The sequence below is a fragment of the Sus scrofa genome, chromosome X (assembly GCF_054392235.1).
Source record: "Sus scrofa isolate SSC_HxYL_T2T_F1_AM1 chromosome X, Sscrofa_HxYL_maternal_Yorkshire_Landrace_v2.0, whole genome shotgun sequence".
NCBI lineage: Eukaryota > Metazoa > Chordata > Mammalia > Artiodactyla > Suidae > Sus > Sus scrofa.
Genome location: NC_139401.1, coordinates 112,198,215 through 112,220,851, shown reverse-complemented (window position 1 = coordinate 112,220,851; position 22,637 = coordinate 112,198,215). Strand labels below are relative to the sequence as shown.

The 22,637-nt window shown below is 38.9% G+C and overlaps 1 protein-coding gene across 11 annotated transcripts in view; it reads left to right on the top strand.

The window, feature by feature from the left end:
* TENM1 (teneurin transmembrane protein 1) overlaps positions 1-22,637 on the top strand; it is a 908,801-nt gene that overhangs the window by 781,672 nt on the left and 104,492 nt on the right. For all 11 annotated transcript variants that reach the window (XM_021080671.2, XM_085007213.1, XM_003135358.6 and 8 more), the window contains 2 exons: positions 9,692-9,835; positions 17,160-17,409. In XM_021080671.2, the coding sequence (XP_020936330.1) occupies positions 9,692-9,835; positions 17,160-17,409 (394 nt within the window). The remainder of the gene's footprint in view (positions 1-9,691; positions 9,836-17,159; positions 17,410-22,637) is intronic.

The following is a 22,637-nucleotide window of genomic DNA, read 5'->3' as shown; positions in this document are numbered from 1 at the left end:
GGTAGAATGAAACTGGAGAATCTACTTCTCTGAAGATGGATTGTGAGCACCTTAAAAACACAACAGGCAATAAATGGTTCAGGTGATAAATGGATGGAGACAAAGGGATCAAGTATGTTACCATAGAGCTCATAACTTAATAGATGTGATTGAATCTAAACAAACAAAGAAGAAAACATTTATTTTGTACTCTGGCCATGTGTTATAATCACTTAACTGATGTGAGAAGAAACACATGGAATTTTGCACCATATTAACAATGGTGCTGTATATGACACTTCTCAGATTTGCTTCAAATTCAGAAATCCTAGTTCAGCCTTTTGGTAGGCAGAATAATAGCCACCACCACCCAAAAATATTAAATGTGTTATGTTATATGGCAAAAGATAATTAAGGTTACAAATGGAATTAGGGTTGCCAATCAGCTGACCTTAAGATGGAATAATTATCCTGGCTTATCCAGGTGGGCCCATTGTCATAAAACAGAGGTCCTTAAAAGTGGAGGAAGGGTGTTTCCCATTGGCCTAGCAGGTTAAGGATCCAGCGTGGTCACTGCTATGGCATGGGTTCAATCCCTGACTAGGAAACCTTCACATGCTGTGGGCACAGCCAAAAAAACAGCAAAAGTGGAAAAGGAAAATATAACTAGAACTATAGAAGAAAGGCATAGTAAGATACAATATTGCTGGCTTTGAGGATAGAATAAGGGAGCCAAGGACCAAGGAATGTAGGTAGTCTCTTCTTCGTTCCCATGCCAGTTAAATAAATATGAACCTCTGTCCCACTCGTTTCTGGGTGATGGAGAAAGAGGTCAAATTTAAACAAGCTGAATTTGAAATAACGGTGAATACCTAAGTTGAAAATGCCCACTTAGTTTGAATTGTGGGACTCTTGTTTCCCACATGGCTCAGCTGTGGGAAATTGGTGTGATCTCTAAGGGCTAGAGTGTCACAAAAGAAGAATAGATTGTTGAGAGACAGACAAAATGAGAAAAGCAGTGCTTGAGATCCTAGGGTATCCCACCACTTTTTATAATGAAACAGATTTTGCAAGTGGGGGGATAATACCAGAGTGAATAAATTACCCCTGTAGGTTGTGTGAACTAATTCCTAGGAGAAGTATCAATGGCAACTGATAAGATTGATTAATCCAAGCACAATATTGATCAAGTGGAAGAAGAGTAAAATCACCCCCAAGGTTGCAGTACAAAAACCACAATTCCTAGTTCATCTGGCTTAAAGATTTAGTTGTCTGATACATAAAAAAGACTCCCCTGCTAAAAACTCCATGTGAGCATTTGAAATAATTTGGCCTTAGTACTTTATTCCCTGGCTCTAAATAGGGTATGATGTCTGGAAATCGTTGTATATTATATAGTTTCTTTCTCAACTCTGTTGCTTGCAAAACAATGTAAAAAAATCATTACTTTTAAGTTCACAATGCTGTTAAAACTCTAGGAATGGCTTATTTAATTTGACAAACTGGCTCGTTCAGGGGCTCTGATCTGCATCCATTATATGAATTTTGTCAAAATAATTCCCTATGTCCGCCTGTGTCCGCATACATTATCAATATGTAATAATGCATTCGGCCTGGTCTTCATTTTAATTAAATTAAATTGTAGCGGTTTGGAGTCCTGGAAGTTCAGGAAATCAGCCATCCACCTTTAGTAGCACTGCTATAAACAATTCTATTTTTCTTCAAGGTTATTGGCAACAACAATTGCATAATTATTTAGTACAGTAGTTTGGCAAGAAAGAGTGGTGTTTCAGGGAGAACTAGACTTCCTAAAGGTTCATGATGCAGAGGAGTCTGTCTAAATTGTGTTAGAGAGAAACAGGGGAACATTAATGGTAATAGGTGCTAAGCTACAGTTGCTTTGTGCACACAAAACATCCCTGAGAACGATGCTTTAGTGTTCATAAATCTCCCTTCAGTAAAACCTAAGCAGGCTGGGCAGCCACAAAAATAGCATCCAGTGAATATTTTAATAATAAATGGGTAGTGCTTTACAATTTGCAAAGTACTTTCACATACATTTTCTCTCATTTTAATCCTTTAATTCCTGCCTGGTAGGCATGGCATGATGAATATTAGTTTTTGTTTTACAGAGCGGGAAACTGAGGTTCAGAAAGAGCAGGTGACTTGCAGAAAGGCCTTTCCAGAACAGGGATTCACACTGGAGTCTCCCAGTCCTTAGTTCCCGTATGACTTTCACTGCTGCCTTTCTTCACTAAGGGGACCAACCCACCTTACCGAGTACCTAATTCAACGCCCCAGTGGCTTTCTGTCAAAGAAGCCAGCAGAGATAACAATGTTTCATCATTTCTCTCCACTCGTGAATCCGTAATCATTAACTGAGAGCAGGGCTGTTTTATCCATTCAGATTTATAGGCACAGCACTAAGGATGTGAGTTTTTTAAGGACCTACAAAAATATTTGCAACCTGAAAAATAAATTTATTGGCACCAAAATGTGCAAAAAAGAACCAGAAAGTCAACACTGATAAATTGTTTAAATAAATGCCTGTGAAATGGAGCATTATGTCAGCTTGTCAACTCCAGCTCAATTTTCACACTTACATGTGAAATATGTTTAATGTTGGATATAGGTTGTGATTGTATCCATTTTAATATTTCTGATAAAATGTGAGATAAGACCTCCAAAGAATACCTAGAGCTTACCAGGGTTTTTAAATGACCCTTGATTGATAGTCTGGTAAGCAGGTGGTCTGTGCCCATTTCAAACTGCTGATCACACCCGGTAGTAGATTGTGAAATCCATTTGGTGAGTCAATCAGTATTTTTGTTAATGGAATAAAATGGAATGAACCTAAGTGAATAGGAATAGAATAGAACAGAACAGAACAAAATATAGTAGAAAACATCAGAACGTAAAACTATTAAGAGATTTTTGTTTTGGAAAAAAAATTTTTTCACTTATACGTGTGTGTGTGTGTGTGTGTGTGTGTGTGTGTGTGTATCTCCACAGATATGTCGGATCACAATTAAAGGACTTTTCAGGCATAAGAATTTGAAAGCCATTGCTAAGATAATATAGTCAAGAGACAGAAAAATTAAACAATTTACCAAACCATATTATTTCTTTTCCAAGTCAGCATTTATGGCTGTTTTTGCCTCTCAGTCCCTTCTACCCACCCATCTCAGGGCATCATGGCAGTATCTCTTCAAGATTAGATGACCATATAATTTATCATTCAAACCAAGATACTCTTGAGAGTGAAAGGGGATGTTGTTAACAATAGCATAACTGGATGCTGTTTTTGGCCAACCAAGATACATGGTGCTTCCACAAGCTTATTCCTAGCTTCCAATCCTTATCTCTTAAATTCAGAGCATATAATAGGTTATTTATTTAAAGCACTTCTGAGTCATGTGTCTGTCCCTTAATAGCTGTGATCTAGCATAAAGGGAAAAAAGCACTTGCTAAGAAGTCACTGGGTTTGAGCTCTGGTTCTGCCATTTACTATTAGTCTGATGGCCTTGGACTAGTGGCTTCACCTTTCTGAGTCTATTATCTTATCAAATGGGAGTAAATGTCTTTCTCGTAGGTTTTTATAAGTCTTCAGATTAGGCAATATATGCAAAAATGTATTTAACTGTTAGGTGTTATGCAACTATAAGGCAATATTATTTTTAGGAGGCCATGGATGAAGGTTCCAAAAGGTAGGTAACCCTTCAGGGTATGGCATATCTGACATGACAAATTATCCTGCCCTGTGTAATATCCACTGTATCTGCAGTGCTTAGCAAATCACCTGCCTGGCACATAGAGCTGCTCAGTGAAGGTTTGCTGAGTCATTAAATAACCAGCACCCTTCTTTCCATTAGAGTATTGCATCCCCTTTAATCGATCACATTGTTTCAAAGGATAACCAGTCCATTTCAAGGTGAATCTATATCCTCAACCTGCCCCCCAAAGAAAAATGTCTAAATACTGCTAGAAGATAGTAATCTTTTGTTTTCTTTTGTACCAGGTGAGAGCAGGGAGGGGATTGGGGAAGGGGAAGGGGTTGTTCTTCACTTGCTTTTGATGCCCTAAGAGAGACACTGACTCTTTAGCCACCCTGACCTTCTTTCAATCTCCCATAGATACGAAGCCTCAAAGCCCAGCACACATGGCACTCTCTCTGCCTAGAACGTTCTCTCTGTACTTCATGAGATAAACCCCTTCTGCGTGAAGAGGCTTTTCCTTGCCTTCTCATTCCAACTTAAATCACCTTGTTACACTGTCCCTAATACCCTGTACTTTCCCATCATAGCATTTATCACAATTTGTGTGTGTTGTATGTGTGTGTTTTTTTGTTTCATATTTGTTCCTCTCACTAGAATGTGAGCTCCAGTGGGGCCAGTGCTATCTTTTTCTGTCTTGTTCATTCTCATATCCCAGTGCCTGATAACAGGAGGTACTCATTAAATACCACATATTTGTTGAATGACTGAACAAACAAATGAATAAGGCAGAGGCTAAGGCTTGCCTGGCCTGTGTAGAGGGATGGTGGGCTTGCCAAGGGACAAAAGGTCAGTGCCCAGGTCCACAAAGGCACTGGAAAATGTGCATGTAATCCATGACATCATCCTGCCTTCTGTGGCACACAGATCTTCTGGGTTCCAGGTCAATTTTATGCAGCTAGGCTCAGACAAAGCAGCCAGAAAAAAAAAAAAATTTCATAATGTTACAGGATACAGGACCTCTTGGCAAAAGTGTTGTGTGGCTACCTTACTCATGGATGCTTTTCACTTTTCCTACCTGTACTTTTTCTTCATCCAGCTATGTCACATTTAACACTATCATGTTTAAAGTGGTAAGGTTATGTTTGTAAGGTGGTAAGGTACAGATCCTAAGTAAAATCTTACCAAATCAAATCCAGCGATTCATTAAAAAGATAATACACCACAACCAAGTACTGTAGAGTACTGTCAAAGAATGGTTTGACATTAGGAAATCTATTGCTATAATTTACCACCTCAATAGGTTAAAAAGAAAACTGTGTGAATATCTATGTAAGTGCTGAAAAGGCACCTGATAAAAATTGATCACCTGATTCTGACACTCTTAGCCAGGAATAATAGGTAGATAAACAAAGCATTTCAGGCAACTGGGCAATGTGTCAAATTGAGGAGCCTCTGGGGTCATCCTATCCTAGGAAAAATCACTAGAAAATAGGAAAAAGTAGAAGTTGTTCTGTGAGCAGGTGCCTATTGTCAGTAGATAGCATTTTATCTGTATAGTCTTGGTCTATTGTGGCCATGGCCTTCATTTGGTTCATTAGTCCTCTCGTCTTTCATTGTTTTACATCAATCTACTATTTTAAAGAATGGGAAATATTTCTTGTTCTATTTAATGATTTCTTCTGGATAAGATGCTTTTGATCTTGTTAGTTACCTTCTAAATGTGATGACATTATTTTTAGGTGCTCCTTGAGTTCATGAAGGTAAAGCAAATTTCTCACACTGACCATGAGACTATTTTTAATTATATATTGCCTTCATAAATGCAACCATTATGAATTCTGAAATCTTAGCCTGAAGCTGTTGAAAGTCATCTGTTTAATCTTGTCATATTTAGCCCATTAGCTTCATTGCATGGAGTCTTTACCTTGGTTATTTAATGGCAGTCTCTTCTCTCAGCCCTTAGAGATGAATGTCAGAAACTGAATTGGGTGTGAGGGGCACTGCGGCCCTCAGCCTTCTTGCAGTCCCCACATCATACTAATGCTGCTGCTTTGATAAGTAAGATGAGATTCAGTTACTATTTTTCGAATGTCAAGTGGCTTTGTAGGAGCAAGCTGTAGTCTTTCTTTATAAGTTGGCATAATAAAGTCTTCTTTACAAACCAGAGTAATATTTGCAAGATGACTAACAGTGAAGTCAGAGGTGCAAATCCTGTGACCAGAGGACAGAGTTCTCTAGAAAAGTAGCAAGTCTACCTTGACAACTGGGGCTCTTGGTTAATACCTCTGCGTGGAGGTGAGGGAGAGACAGAAAGACAGAAATCCAGATGGAATTAAGGGTGTCACAAGAGAGGCAGTCACATGGTTCAGAGAAAGTATTCTACCATACCGCTGGCTCTTTCTCGCCTGCCTTCCCAATATAGACACACCAGCATGGGACCACTACACAAGCCACTGGGAGGTATGGTCCAACACCCCCTCCTTCTCCACTGATCTCTACTCACTGCCAGACTCGTCTGTCTTCTATAGCTCCTCTGGAATGTTGAGGAAGAATTATTTTTTTCTTCCTATGATGATGCTATTCCTCCAAGACCACACTCCAGAGTGCCAGAGGCTGAATCCGTGGTCTAAACCATGCTGTGCCAGTGATCAGATGTGATAGGCAACAGGCCACCTGGGAAATGGTAGTAGGTCCACTCTGTTTATTTAACCAAGACTCGGCTGTCACAGTACCAGGCAGAGGGTAATGTCAGGGCTCAGCATTTTCAGTGCCAGCCCCTGAGCAGCCCTGTTTTCCCCATGTGTAATTATATGAAAAAGAGTAGGCGTTCAGTGCATTACAGCCTGCTTCCATGAGAGGAAATCAAGAATTGGTTGCTACTGTATTAGCCAGTTCCTTGTGCATTTGGAGAGCAGCTCAACCCCGTGGGGTGAAACGTCTGCCTTCTTATAAACCGATCACAAGTTCCAGGATTTTGTTAAAGTGGGCTGCTGTCAGAAAGAAACCTTGCCTTGCTACTCTGAAACAAGGAGCCACATACAGAAACACTCTGACACACAGCCATTCTCATTAAAGTCAGTTGGAATTTTGGACAAGTCTTAAGTATAAATTATAACTTTATTAGCTCACGGAGCTTTCTCAGGAGAAAGTAAATCTAATAAAAATTAGAGGGAGCTTATTAAGTGGCTGCCTTGTTGCTATTTGCTATGACTAAGGGGAAAAGTAATATAATTCTGGGGTTTGCAGCCAGTGTACTTTTTTGTTGTGGGCTAGAGAGCAATTCAGATATGAGGAGGTAAAGAGGATATCTCATTACCATTGCATTGAGAACTCTTTAATTGATACTTTATATAAGCATTTCCTGCCACAGAGTTGGGAGGATCTTTAACTGTTACTGAGAGGGAGAAAGCAGGCTCAAAACCACCATCAGAGGTCACCAGGGCCCAATACTTATTTGCAAAACTGCACAATCACCTTCCGAGGAAGAGATTCTAGGGGAGCACACCAGGCTTAAAACATACAAAAAGCAGATCCTGACAATGGTAGGGAAGGAGATGATGACTTTAAGGGAACTTGTAATCATTATCATTGTGATTATTTATTAATCAAGTCTTTTAAAAGTTGGCAAGAGAAGCAGAAGCCATGTTATTCTACACACCATTGTGGCCCTACGTGTGCTTTCTCACCACCTGATTTTTCCAACATGAAAACCCAAATCTTTGGCTTTTGGGTTTGATTCTCCAACTTGAACTGATCAAATACAGTCTTGAAAGAATACATTTTAGAATCATAGAGTGAAGATGCTAAAGGAGGACTCTAAGAATTATCTAATACAGCAGTCTTTGATCTGAGATCCATATTTAGACTTCAGGAGGTCAGTGAACCCCCCTAGAATTAAATATAGAATTTTGTGGGCATATGCATTTTTCTAAGAGGAAGACCCATAACTTTTGTCAAATTCATAGCAAAAGGTTCCCTGACTCAAAAAGGTCTAAGAATCACTAATTCTAGTCCTTTTTCTCCCTGCTCTGCTCCTTTATTACTTATGAAGAACATGACTCCCAGAGATGGAGAATAATTTACCTGCGACCACACAGTTAGTTAATGGCAGATCCAAGAACTGAAGTCTTTTCTGACTCTAGGTCTAAAACAACTCTTTCCACTATACCAGAGTTGTTTTAGCAAGAGTCAGGGCCATGTTAAGATATCAAGGAGATTGTAGACAGCAATGATTTGTGCCACACGTGTAACCTGAACTAGATTACCTTTGAGATGCTTTTCATCACTGAAATTCTGTGTTTCTATCCATCTTAATAGAGAACAGCATTGACACAGATGATCCCAAACTAATTTCCCCTTAGAAATCATTTCCATTTTATGATTAGTCTTTCCGCTCCCCATTGATCTCCCTTGCTAATAATGCTTGGTGAGGGCTAACACTAAAATGAGTTTGCATTCCATGAGTCTTCACCAGCTGATGGCAGGGTAGAAGGGCATCCCCATCAGGACCAGCTACATAATTTGCAGGGCCCAGTGTTAAATGAAAATACCCAGCCTCTTGTTAAAAATGTATTAAGGATTTCAAGACAGTGACAGCAGAGCGTTAAACCAAGCATGGGGCCCTTCTAAGCATGGGTCACACACCTGTGAAGATAGCCCTGATCCCTATTAAAGCTCTGATGAAGCAGAGGACAAAGAGAAGTCAGCCTGTGGTTTAAAATTGGCCACAGATGACCCCCAGAGTTAGCGAGTTGTATATTCATAATCACAAAGGCTTTTGGCTTATCTGTGCATGTGCTCGCACACACACACAAGCACATGTAAATCAGTTGAACTAAAATTACCATCTTTTCCCCTCATCTAATACCAAAATCCAAAACTAGTCTGCTTGAATTCTTCCTCTTAGGACCTACTATGCTGGTATTGTTTAAGCACACATTTTCACTACCAGTTTTCATAACCAGATGACAAAAGAAGAAATGAGTTCTCCAGGGGCATCTGAAGAGTCAGGCAGAGGCAGGTACTCGACAGCAATGGCAGACGACCGGCTTGGGATATCTTAAGCTGCCAGAAAGGGGGAAAGCAGCTACGGGGCATGCAGTGTATTGAGCCAATACTCTCAGGCTTAGAACATTTCGAGGACACAAAGTATTTTAAATTCAAGAATCAGAACTCTGGCATTCCAACAGTTAAGCGGGTTTACCAACTGAGAAAATGGCTGGATTTGGTATAGTTGAGTTCTCCATCTTTCAGTAGAGTGGAGGCACCCAAGCTACCACACTCTGCACTTCCCATTTCCACAGCATACCAGGGTGCCTGGTTTAATGCACAACATCTGTGCTTCATAAGAGTCAAAGCCAAGATGTTGGGTGATGTCCCATTGGTTAGCTGTATACAGGAACCAGAATTTAATGTGCACAACGTGGAATTTACACTCACAGTGCAGTGCTTGTAGCACTCTAAGCAAACTTAGATTTCTCAGCAAACTAAAGGCATGGGAGAAAAAAGAAATTGTGCGAATCGATTTTTATTAGTGTCGTGTGTAGTCAATTGTTGTGACCCAGTACTCCAAAACCAGCTTCCTAACTCCATGCTGATCTCCAGTGAGACCAGAAACCAATCCTCCCTGCACTTGTCCACAAAGGTAAAGAAAGAAATTGTATCGCCACAGCTTAAACCTTCAGAGAGCTTATTTCTTCAGTTTTACAACACAGCCTCCTATCCAAAGGCCCATACTAAAGCTTGCTGTCCATAAACACATGGTGCATACCTCACGGCAGCCTCAGCAATTCACTTACTCATGTATGTATCCGTCGCTCACTGACCTGTCACTTTTGGATGCCCAGTGCTATGCTAGGCAGAAGGCATTTGCAGGCAAATCTCAACCCAAATCAGAATTTAATAGCAAATGCATTATCCACAGAACTACCTACCGGTGCAAAAATAAAGCAAATCTCTTAAAATGGTCTAATGTGTTATTAACTCTTTGTTTGCAGTGTCTGTGGGATATGAATATGAAATGTGCCCTGATTTTATTCTCTGGGAGAAAAGGACAGTTATCTTACAAGGTTTTGAAATGGATGCTTCTAACCTAGGAGGCTGGTCGTTGAACAAGCATCATATTTTGAATCCTCAAAGTGGTAAGCACATTTTTAAGTATTTGTTAATAATGTTTTCCTAATGCTAATACATATATATATGTAATATATGTTCATTGCAGAAAATTTGGAAAAATGCAAGAAAAATTACTTATAAGTCACCACCCAGAGATGACATTATATTTATTTTCAAAAGCAGGATCTGATTTCAGATCAGTGCTAGTAGAGGAAGACCTCTTCAAAGTTATATGAAATTATTTTTTAAGAATCATCTATCATTATTGCTTTATCCCAAATGATTAACCAGCTTATTTGACACTGTAACCAACTTCTAAAAATTGAAATAGTGATTGCCATATTTCATATGATCTAAGACACCATCAATTATAACTACACCATTATTTTACAGAGAATACTACCAATTAAACTATGACACACATTGATTGTAAGATACATGCTTATTCCAGAGATGTGAAAATGGGAAGCCAAATGTGCATCTTAGAATTAATGAATCATCTATGTGATACAGTTTTCAAAGGGCTTTAGTGAACTCTGTCACATTTTAAACAGAACAAACTTACAGTGTGGCCTTAACCCCATTTAAAAGATCAGAAAGCTGAGACTGCAAGTCACTTGACTTTCCCCTATCACTCACAGTAAGTGGCTAGAGTCCGGTGCTCCTTCTCTATGCCAGTTGTATATCCACATAAATGTCCATATGCACAGTAAAGAAAGAATCTGGGCAAAGAGTGCCGCTCTGGACTTCACTTAGTTTTAAGCCTCCTAAGTCCTGGACTTAGGAAAAAAGGGAAAAGCAGTGAGAATCAGGATACTCTCATCTTCAATCTTTGCCTTCTTTAGACCACTTTTCCTGCTGTCACTCTCTCATAGTTTATAATTTAAATGTTAAATAAATCAGGAGAAGAGACTACAGGTGGCCCTTGAGCCCATGCTTCTCTCAGACACTGATTTTGCTACCTTGGTTATAAATACTTCATCTAAGTCCCTTCACTTCCTTTTGCTAGGAAACCCATCATTGGTGTTTACATCCGGCGTCCTTTGAACACCCACTGCAAGTTTCACTGTGAAATCATATTCCTTTTCATCTAAAGAGGCAGGTTCTGACCTACATTTAGTAGAATGTTTACTTTGAGTTATTTCTCCAGACCTAGGCGTGTGAACGTATGGAGCCAGCTACACCCTTCCGTCCAGCTGTCCTTGTATCCATTTCACCTTTGTGAAACAGCTGGCTAAGGCCGGGTTATCTTGTAAGGCCATGAACTGACCAAGGCTAAGAGATCCATTTTATAAGCACACCTGTGGTCTTATTCATTTACACCATAGTTGAATCAGCCAAGCCAAGCCAAGCAGCCACACGGGCTGGGAAATTTTGATGGGCAAAGTGAACCAGGTTTGCTTCAATCACAGAATGAGGCCACCTACTATATAGTCCCAATGTGGAACCCTGAAGGTGAAGAAGTCCATTGCTCCGTGCCTCCAGTATCCCTCCTTCCCCTCTTTCAAGGAAGATTCTAAATTCTACTTCCAACTGTTTGTTTTTTTAAGAGGGAAGATTCAGGCCCAGATATAAAATGTCAACTTTTTTTCTGTTGTCAAAAGGAGAATCACAGTTTTTAAAGTACAAAAACTAAAGGGCAGATGCCACTTATTAAATTATTAGGGTTTTTTTGTTTTGATTTGAAAGAGTTTGACATTTTAAGCAGTCGTTTCTTTTCCACTCTCTTTTATTGGCTTGTATGGATTGTCTCTTTCAAATGCCTGTCATTGACATTAAACACAAAGTGGAAATGACCTCAATTGAGCCAGCCCCCAGCTGTGTGCTCCCAGTCCTATATTCTCTTACCATTTGCCTTATCCACACCTAAAAATTCAGAACAGAGGGGAGCCATTCGGAAAGTTGGCTTTGGGGGCTCCCCGATTTCCACAAATGTCTTCTTTCCAGTCCTAATTTTGCCAGTAATTCTTTCTTTGGATAATAGGTACCAAGTTTTTTTTTTCTGAGAAGCCTTTTTAACAGCTTTATTGAAGAATAATTTATACACCATAAAACTCACCCATTTTAAGTGTATAGTTCAGTGATTTTTAGTAAATTGTAGAGTTGTGCAAGCGTCACCGCTACATAGTTTTAGAATATTTTTATCACCCCCAGAGATCCCTGGTGCTCACCCCAACCTCACTCAATCTACTTTCTGTCTCTTTTTGAGAATTTTATTTTGAGAAAGAAATCTTAACTTGAGATAGATTTTTTTAAAGGAAGATTTGTTCATTTTGTCATCTCATTTGTAGGCACATTATATTTCTAACCAAAAACGGGTCACACTTGCCAGGAAACAGATCTGACGCCAGCTCTGCCATGGCCTTTCTGCCTGCCCTTGGTCACGAACACCTCTCTTGGGACATTTTCAGAGCCTAAATCCCACCCACAAGGGCAGTTTTAGAAGCAGGAATGATAAGGGTGAAGGAGCAGCTTTGAAGGAACCAATTAGAAAGCAATGGTCTTTCCCCCTTGGGTCAGACAGTCTTTCCTGACTGATTAAGGCAAGAGTCTAAGTCTTTAGGCACTCGGACTTTTTGATCTGAGACAGATAGCAGATTAGAAACAAGAATCTATCTTCCCCCAATTTCCTCTCGCTGGTTAAAAAGACACCTGTAATTTGATTTGATGTCTGCTGCCATTCAATTCTTCAGTTTTTCTTTGGCTCCAAAATCATTATGCAGCGGGTAGTTTCTACTAGGCGGTGTTTTCAGACCATTTGTCATTTCTGTTGCAGCAATTATATTTACCTGACAATTAACCATTGGTTGTGGAGCATTGTTTCCAAATATTGTGCCTGATATATAGAGATGGTTCCTACTTTTCACCCAGATTTAAAAAAAAAAAAAAAAGGAACATGTGTTTTTCAGTATTATTCCTTCAAAATACACCTTAGTGATTACAGAGAGTACATATTTATTCATTTTAGGATAAATCAGTTCTTGTAGTTCTCTTGTGGCATGGCAGGTTGAGGATCCGGCATTGTCACTGCATTGGTTCTGGTCACTGATGTGGCAAGGGTTCAATCCCTGGCCCAGGAACTTCCCTTCCACAAGCTGCAGCTGTGGCAAAAAAAAAAAAGATAAATCAGTTATTTAAAATTAGGAGAAATGAAAATATATACATGAAATTATCTGTTAAAGAGCTAAGCTATTTGTTATAGTCTATATCAATCATATCCCCTAGTGTGTCCTGCCAGTTGAGTGTTTAAAACTATTAGGAAGGACAATCCAGGGTTCCAGTTGGGTACTGTCATCTGTCTGAAATGGATGAGGAATTTCCTTTGACTTAGCCTCCAAGGTACGCCAGTTGTTTGTCGGCAAATGGTTTTACTGGGAGGGGAAGTAAATTTCCATTGATCACACTGGCATATCTCCGAGTTTGTGTTTATATCCTCTTAATCAAGTCCTAAGAGAAATATGTATTGTGTCCCGTGTTGTTCATAAGCCTGAAAAATGGTTTCTTCTTTGAAATCAGCATAAAGCACCACCCACTGGTTTCCAAGGGAATTTTTATTTCAAACTTATTTATAAGCTTCAAAAGAAGTTCTGATTAAGGTAGCAGGAGGATATGAGTAGTATGTTTTAAAAGAATGCTTAACTTAGTACACAACAGACTTAGCTTTTTGGCAGAGAAAAGGAAAATTTGGGGGAGAAAATGTACAGTCGGCGCCAGTCGGTGGGGTTTCTTTGTTGACTGTAAACAAGACACCCAATCCTTAGCAGGAAGTTGGCCTTTGTATAAATAATGTGTGTAGTTTCAGGATCATTTGATTCTGTTTTCGAAATGAGCGTGTGTGGCACAATAAACTGGAAGGGAGGCAGCAGTAATTGATCAAGATTTCCAGGAACATAAACAAAATATTTTCTAAGCAACCTTTTGCAGAAGAATTGGTGTTAAATCATTGTTGCTAGATGGTATGCCCCGGTTCTATGTAATGGAAGGTTAAACAGATTCTTGAAACAACAAAAACACCCTTCAAAATGATCTATTTTTCCAGGGCAATACAAAAGGGGTTTGCCCATTTTTGTTTTGATTGCTTCAGCTTTAAACAGGAATGGTAATTTCAGTACACGGGCACTTTAGTACCTTGCATGAGAGCAAGACATCAATTGTTGAGATGTAATCAGAAAGTACATTGCCTTATGTTTTATTTCCTTTAATCATTCTTCTTCTTTGATGGAGTGCTGGGCTTTCTAATAGAAAAGGGGAGTTTTAGAATTGCAGGCTTAGAAGAATGGTTTAGAATAGCCATCTTTAGTTTTTAAATTGCCAGGAGCCTGGTAATAACATGTCATTTTGAAGGTAATTGTTAACTATACCGTGATATTGATATAAAAAAATGGAGATCTATCTGTGAAAATAGATGTTAATAGCAAATCTGGTATTTCCAAGCCAATAATTGGAAATATTTTTGAATGATATACCCTGTAGTGTGTTGCTGAAATACTGACATGTTAAACAGTTGGTTTTCTCATTTATTAGAGAGCATATAGTCTCGTTGGTAGGATATTCAGTTAGTGATCATCAGGAGATTTCTTTTCAATGATGTTGTGCAACTATCATGCCAGTTCTCATTCACTTTCTCCCAATTCATTTAAATTGTGATATTGATCACACTGCAGTTAAGTGTTTGGGGGGAAATGAAATTCTGTCCTATTAATCTGACTTAATTAACTATTCTAAATCTTAGAAATTTCTTTACTGCCTAATAAAGTTATTAATAAAATTAATAAGAAAGTAGTGAGCCTCAAGATATCTATCTCATGATTCTGCAATAAAAAGCCAGTTTGTTGGGGCAGAAGCTCATAGCTGCTCCTGCAGATCATATGTTGAAAAAATAGCCAGAAATCACCTAGGGAGAGAAAGTAAAATTACTTTAGATTTGAAATCCAAAGGCAATATAAGTATGGGATTTCTGTTTCCTAGAAGGCTCCTTCTAAGTACATATTTGGTGCCATGTTTTAGGGCCTGTTTTGGCCTCTTATTTATTTTTGCCAGCAATGTTCCAATTTCAGAGTGATCAGTAGTTTCTACTGTAGGGCTGTGAGACCAAAAGTTGGAAGAAAACTGAGGAAGACACTTCAGGAAATATTTAGGGAGAATAACAGTCTGAGGAGCTAGATAGTAGGGGTCATGGGAAGAAAAATAAGACTGGATGGGATAACTGCATTCATTCATTTGCTGTCAGTTACTTCAGCCTGACACATTGGCATGCCTTCTCACCACTTGGATGTTTTACCTGCCCTGGCTCATTCTGGGCAGACTTGAACTATTTAGCACAGCAGTACTTGTTCCTTGGGTTTCTTGCCCAGGCTCAGCAGGTCTTCAAAATCATTGGGATCTGGGCAAGGAAACTACAAGAGACTCAAAGCCTATTTACTGAGCACCTATAATGACTTGGCTACAGTGATTGGCACTAAAATGCAGAAAGGAGTAAGACAGAGGAGCTGCCTTCAAGGAGCTCATGTTCTAATGAGGAAGTAATGAAAACTGTATCATGCAGTGTGGCAAGTGATAAAATAGAGCTATGGGAAACAAACTGTATGTACAAAGGAGGGAGGGACTAATTCTGCCTGAACAGAGCATTAGGGAAGAACTGAGCTGAGCTATGGAGGTTTTGTAAGAGTTCCCCAAGCAAACAATATGAGGAGGACATTCAGGATAGAGGAACTAGCAAAGTACAAAAGCGGAGAGTAATGGAAGCATGGGAAAGTACTTTTAAATGGTTTTCTGTAGCTAAAACTCAGGATACAAATGAAAGGAGAGACTGAAGAAGGAAGCAAGAGCCAAATCATGAAGGACTGTGTGCCTTAATAATAAGGAATAGTCCCTTATCCCATAGAGGATGCAGAACTATTCAAAGGTTTTAAGCCACATGTTGAAATAATATCTATGGCAGGAGTGTGGACAGTGGTTTGGAGGTGGATATGCACAGAAACCAAGAGACCAAAAAGTTAAGAAAAAGTGAACTAAAGCAATAGTGGTAGGGAGTTCCCATCGTGGCGCAGTGGTTAACGAATCCGACTAGGAACCATGAGGTTGAGGGTTCAGTCCCTGCCCTTGCTCAGTGGGTTAACGACCCGGCGTTGCCATGAGCTGTGGTGTAGGTTGCAGACGCGGCTCGGATCCCGCGTTGCTGTGGCTCTGGCGTAGGCTGGTGGCTACAGCTCCGATTCGACCCCTAGCCTGGGAACCTCCATATGCCGCAGGAGCGGCCCAAGAAATAGCAAAAAAAAAAAAAAAAAAAAGACAAAAAAAAAAAAAAAAAAAAAAAGCAATAGTGGTAGGACTGGAGACCATGAAACTGGTTCTGCATATTTTAGGAGATAGATTCAATGGGGCTTTGGGTTTAGAGAATGAGGAAAAGAAGAGCCGCAGTGATGGCCACATTTCCAACTCGAGGAAGTACACACTTCCTTAGGAGTTGGCGATATGACTCCTAAGATCAGTAGGGAACACAGGAGGAGGAGCAGGATTTGCTAGGGGTTGCAGAAAAATAATGAGTTCATTATTGAGGTTGAGGTACCCATGGGACATCCAAGTAAAGAAATCTAGTGGGAAATTGCATGTCAGCTGAGAAGTCTGGGCAGGAGAGTGTTTCGACATAGAGAGATGGGGGTTAAAGCCATGAGAATGGATGAGATTGCCCAAAGAAAATGACTTCAAAGTATTTTCCAACATTTTCGTAAGTCAGTATCTCTATTTCCTGCACTGATGATAGTGAGATATGGTCCAAAAGAGTGGAAAATTCAAGTCTCTTTCCTATATCGTTGAAGTGCATTCTAGCAGTATGAATTCTTTTCTTTTCACAGAAGTAGATTACCTTCCTGATTGTGTTTTGCTAAGGTTAATATTAAAATTGACTGATATTCCCTTTTCAGAAGCCCGTTGCATAGAGAGGGTGCTTTGAAGTCAGACAGATGTGTGCCAGGCATCAGAAGAAAGTCAGCAGGAGATGAAAAATCAGCCACAGATGACTCACAGAGCCCAAAGTGAACAGGAGATCATTAAAAGTTAGTCATCAAATGCTTTACTGAGGCATTTAGAATCAACACTAAAGAGACTAGGTATATTATCACATTTTACAGATGGACAAACTGAGGCAAAGTGTTATGCTACCATTTGTTGTAGCATTACAGCTTAACAAAAGCCAGGGTGATGTACCTCACTCTCAAGTTCTTTTATGGCAGGCCAATGCTCCTTCGTGCTCTGAACAATAAGAGAGAAATTCAGATATCACTATTATGTGGACATCGTTTTAATTCTTTTTTTTTTTTTTTTTTTTTTTTTTTTTGTTCTTGGATCCAGGAATCATACATAAAGGGAATGGAGAAAATATGTTCATTTCTCAGCAACCTCCAGTCATATCAACCATAATGGGTAATGGACACCAGCGGAGCGTAGCCTGCACCAACTGCAATGGGCCAGCCCACAACAACAAACTCTTTGCTCCTGTTGCCTTAGCTTCTGGCCCAGATGGTAGTGTGTATGTTGGTGACTTCAATTTTGTAAGGAGAATATTTCCCTCAGGAAACTCCGTTAGTATTTTGGAACTAAGGTAAGTCTCCCTTAATCTCTATGTTTGCTTAGCGGATAAGGAAAAAGCAAGAATAACATGAAGAGACAAGGCATTGCCAGAAGGAGCAGAAAATGCAGTTTCCCATATTGTAGTACCCAGCTAAAATGCAAGAATAGGGATAAAGACGTAGGTCAACATGCCTACTCCTCCTTGAAGGAAACTTTGATCACTGCTTTGGAGAACCAGGAAGTGTTGACATCCCTCTATGTGTGGCCTTCCCTGGGTGCATGCCTGTCACTGATGTGGATCTCAATACTTCTGAGTGCTCAGGTAAGTCACTCAACCCCTGTTCTAACCACTATGAAGACTGATCAAAAACATTTAGTATTCATTCTAACAGGTAGAGGTATTGTCACATCCAAAAATCTAAATATTCTGAGTTCTCCAGGTCCAATCTTTTGAAGTGGTCAGTTTATAAAAAGTAAAAGGGCCATCTGTGTTTGTGTGGCATGATATGGAAAGAAGAATTAGGTTTTTTTATCCTTAAAAACTCCAATCCATTGGTAAAAATGATTAAAGCATTCATCTTTAGACTTTCTCACTCTGTTTTAGGAATTTTCCCTGAGAGCACAAAGTATTTTGAGAGTTTTTGAAAGGAATTCATACCTTTTGGTATTTCATATTCTAAAGTTACACAGAGAACAATTAAGTAGACCATGACTTAATCAACTTTCTAAGGATATAAGACACAAAAAAAGTTTCCCCTAGAGTCCTAGAAAAGGAAGATGTCCACTTGCATCCCAGTAGGGATAGACTGTTTCCCCTCCCCTGGATAAAGTGCTAGAGCTTTTCTTCTAATTGGTTAGGACAGCTTTATCCGTGACACATGCCTTCCAGACATTAGGCTGAAAGTTTCCATATGTTCCAGAAGATTTTGATGCCACCCAATAATATAAACTATTCCATAAAACAGGCTTTGCCTCAGGCATCACCTTGGTGACCTGAAAAGTAGTGACCAAAAATAGTGACTGGGAGAAGAGAGACACTGACGAAACAACCTGTATACATGGAGCACAGTCAAGACCAGTCAAAGCACATGAAAAGTCTTGGGTCATTTTCAGTTAACATGTATGATCACACAAACATGGAAATTTGAATGCATAAGGACATTCCTCGAATTTTTTCTGATTCTTAAGCTTTGCTTTGGAATCTACCTCCCTTTTCTCCGACTGAGTTAGTCCTTCATACCTAGCTAAGGAAATATTCTACTCCCAAGACCCTATCCATTTTTTCACATTAATTCACTCCAGTTTTAATACATTTCTTAATTATAATTGCAAACGCTGTCATAGAGAAGAAAGCTGTTAAATCCCTTGACTGATAAAAAAAATAGACTGTAAAATTAAGATTTTATAAAGATAAAGTGCATCTACAGAGTCTAGAGAGGTACTAATTCATAGAACCCTGCCCTAATCAAATGTTCATGTACCTCAGGATGTCACACCTCATGGGGATTTGTCATTACAAGCAGCATATCCCTTTAGGTACCCACTTACTGGAAATTCAGTGAGGAAAGCCAAGATGATTGTATGCCTGGATTTAGAAATATTTTATACAACATTCTATGTTGTTTTCAAATGCTACGTGTACCTGATGCCAAACATGGGTGGAGAGCTGAACAATTTATTCACCATCAGAATGTTTCCAGGCATGCAGATATTGCTCTAGCATAGGCAAAGGCTTTGTCTTGCTGAACCTATCTAGCCAACCCTGTAAAGTCTATATAGCTAGCCTTCAAGAAGGGAATGCCTCAGAGGAAAAAAACACAGGATTATCTATAAAAACAAAAAAATAATAATAATGTTACTATAAAGAAAACCCAGCTAAATTTAGTCTTTTCCCTTGTAATTTAAATGCAAATTTACCTAAGAAGGAGCGATTGTCATTCTTTGAGGAGATTCTCCCTTGGTCAAGGATCCTTAACAGTTCACAGATTTGCATTTGAGTCCAAAGTACCTTATAACCTTCAACACAAAGTCGTTTGAAAAATAAAATAGAATGATTTGGACCCTAATTGCAAAGTGATTTTCTTAGTATAAAGAAAAACTCATTTCTGACAGTGTGAAATATTTTCCAATCCCTCTGTTCCTTCTTGCTCCACAACATGGTTTTCTGTCAGCGTGACAACTCTTCACACACATAGGCGAGCACACACTATGAGCTCACACACCCAGGCTCTCACTTGGCCTGAGTCTCCTTAGCTGGCTCTTCTGAGCCGACATCCTTTAGAGCAGTTCTTCCTAACATTCTTTTTTAAATTCTCAGACCTTTTTGAGACTCTATTGAATGTCATGGGCCTTCTCCCCAGGAAAAAAAAAACAAAACAAAAAACACATTCACACAAAATTTAGGGGTCATATTGTTTTCCCCCTCTCCTGACACACCACCCCCCAGGAACCTATCCCTGTGAATGCAGCCCTTTCATAGACTCATGGTTAAAACTCCCTGCATTAGGTTCAAGGAAAAAAAATAGTTCTCCCTTCTCTACTTCAAGATTCCTATGATTGGCCATCAGAGAAATAAGCTGATTGAATAGTTATGATCATTTTGACCTAAATAACAGGTAACTCCAAACTATTTGACTACAGTCAATATCTCAACCCAGTCTGACAGCAAACGTTATCCGTCATACTTATTTACAAACTAATATAGTTCTTATTAGATTCAATTTTTTAAAATATCTATCCTGACCAGTAGCCTATACTGTACACACTGCAACTTTCACATATAATCAGTGAATTTACTTATTTGCTTCATAACTTTTCTAGGTTTAAACTTCCTGGGGAGAAATAAGTTGATATAAGGTGGCTATGCTAATTTAACAACCCTAATGTTCATTGAATTCTACTGTATGTAGATAGAAACTATTTTGTACTAGTTTTTGGTTGTTGTTAAAGTCAGTTAATTTAATTGCCCCCCCATCCCATGCATATTAGTCATTTTATTTGGTTGAGTCGTCTGTTTCCTTGGAAATGAGGGCTATATATAGTCATGTGTTATTGGTTGCATTTAAAACTGTGAATGGAAGAGCAATATTGTCAATAAGTTATTACAGGAAAGGATAGAGAACATCCTAAATCTTCACTCTCTGCCAGGTTATTCATTATATAAATTAACTACTCTGTTTTCTACTTTTCTATCTATAAAAGTGGCTTCAAGTTAATATTTGAGCATCCTCTTACCTGTTTTATACAGTTTAACTTGTTTTAAGATCCAGATATGTAGTTCTCACCCCAAAGTTTGAGAGGACATAAAATTTGCTCCTACTGGATGCCCTTCTGGATTACCTTCTCTTTCATCCTCTTGTTCCGTTTTGGACCACATTGAACTCCAGGTGCTCCTTGACATTTCAAAGATTGGAAGACTGTAGATTTTTCCTCTCAGCTCTACTGATCCAAATGGTTCCCAACTGAGTTTCTTTCATTTACCTCAAAAATAATTTCATTTTCATTGGTGGCCAAACATTCATTTCCTCTAGCTGATCCCCCAGTGGCTGAATAGGGAAGATAAGGAAAAGTCAGTTGTGTCATTATTATTAGCAATGTGCCAAGACCAACAATATTATTTCTTGTTATTTAAGTATATAATACCCCTTTGCCTGTTCATCTGCACATATACATCTCAGTGCTTCCTTCCAGTGGGAAAGTGAAGTAAGATAATAAAGAAGGGAAACTTATAAGATCATGCAATTAAACTTGAGGGAGTCTCAAAAATACATTCTGGTTTAAAAAAAATAGATCGATTTCTATGTGAGATAGTTAGGTCTAGGTGTCCCCAGCAATTTGCCTCTCGTGTTGAAATTTTAAACACACACACACACATATATTTTAGTAACACAAAAGTGATAACACAGATTTGTGAGCTTCCAGTAAGAGTCCATAGAGGTATCTGGTGCACCATGGTGCCCACAGCATTCCTGCTGGTTAATCATCTCTACCTTGTTTGATCCCCTTTAATAACAGAAAACTTATGTATCTGTCTAGATAGCCCATTGCATTTTTGGAGTGTTCTCTTAGAAAATTCTTCCTTTTATTGAAGCAAAATTTGCCTTCATGAAATATCCACCTAGTACCACCATATGTTAACATTTAAAGCAGCACAAAAGCCACTCCCATCATTTACGTGACAAATTTTCACAAGTGCAAAGACAGATACAGTTTCCTGAGCTTTCTCTTCTTCATTCTGAACATCCCCAAGTCCTTCCACTATTTCTCACCAGTTATGACTCTATCTATTTTTCCTTTGGTTGTGGTCTCAGAGTCACTTTTCAGTTTTCTAAAACTTATAGGGATAATTATATAAGTAAAAACATGAGACACCATATCAAATTCAAAAATGAATATCCCCTTGCTCCCTTCTCATCTTCTAATTTCAAAAATCTACTGGAAAACCTATTAAGCATGACTGAAAATGATTTATTCCTTATAAAAACCTCATGCTGTTATTGTTCAAAATGATGTTATTCTCCAGATATTTATTTTGTCCTTCCCTTAAAAATGAAAGAAAGAGAAAAAGAGCCTGGCAAATGCTTCTTGGTACCTTGAGTAATTTGGACTTGACAAATGTCAATGTGACATGAAAATTTCCCTTGAGATTTTACTGTTTCTTTTTACAGTGATTGGTTAATATTTCGTACATTGTTCTCAGGACTCAACTCCTGTCATTGACTAGGGACTGAGTGGGACTGGCATAGCATCCATTTAGGGGCAGTTAGCTTGCTGAGGGACAGCAAGCAAGGAGAGCACTGTGCTGAAGGAACAAATGGAATTCAGACTTGGAGAGCTCTGAAAAATCTGAGAAATGACCAAGAACCATCTTCTCGTTGGCAGAACTTGAGTTAAAAAACAGAGAAACAAACTACATGTAGATGAAATAAGTGGTTACCCTCCCCGTTTAATCTCTTGTCTGAGTAGTGACACTCAAAGGCTCCCTCAAGTCACCCAAAAAATACCTTCACTGGCCTGCCACAGGTGAAATTGGAGATTGACTGCTAATGGATACAGGGTTTTTTCATGAGATGATGAAAATGTTTTGGAACTGGATGATGGTGATGGTGGCACAAATCTATGAATGTACTGGATACTGCTGAATTGCACTTTTTAGAAGGGTGAATTTTATGGTATGTGAATTATATCTCAATAAAAATTTTTTAATTAAAAAAAAGAATAGATGACCCTTTTAACCATGTAGGTCCAGAACAAAATCAA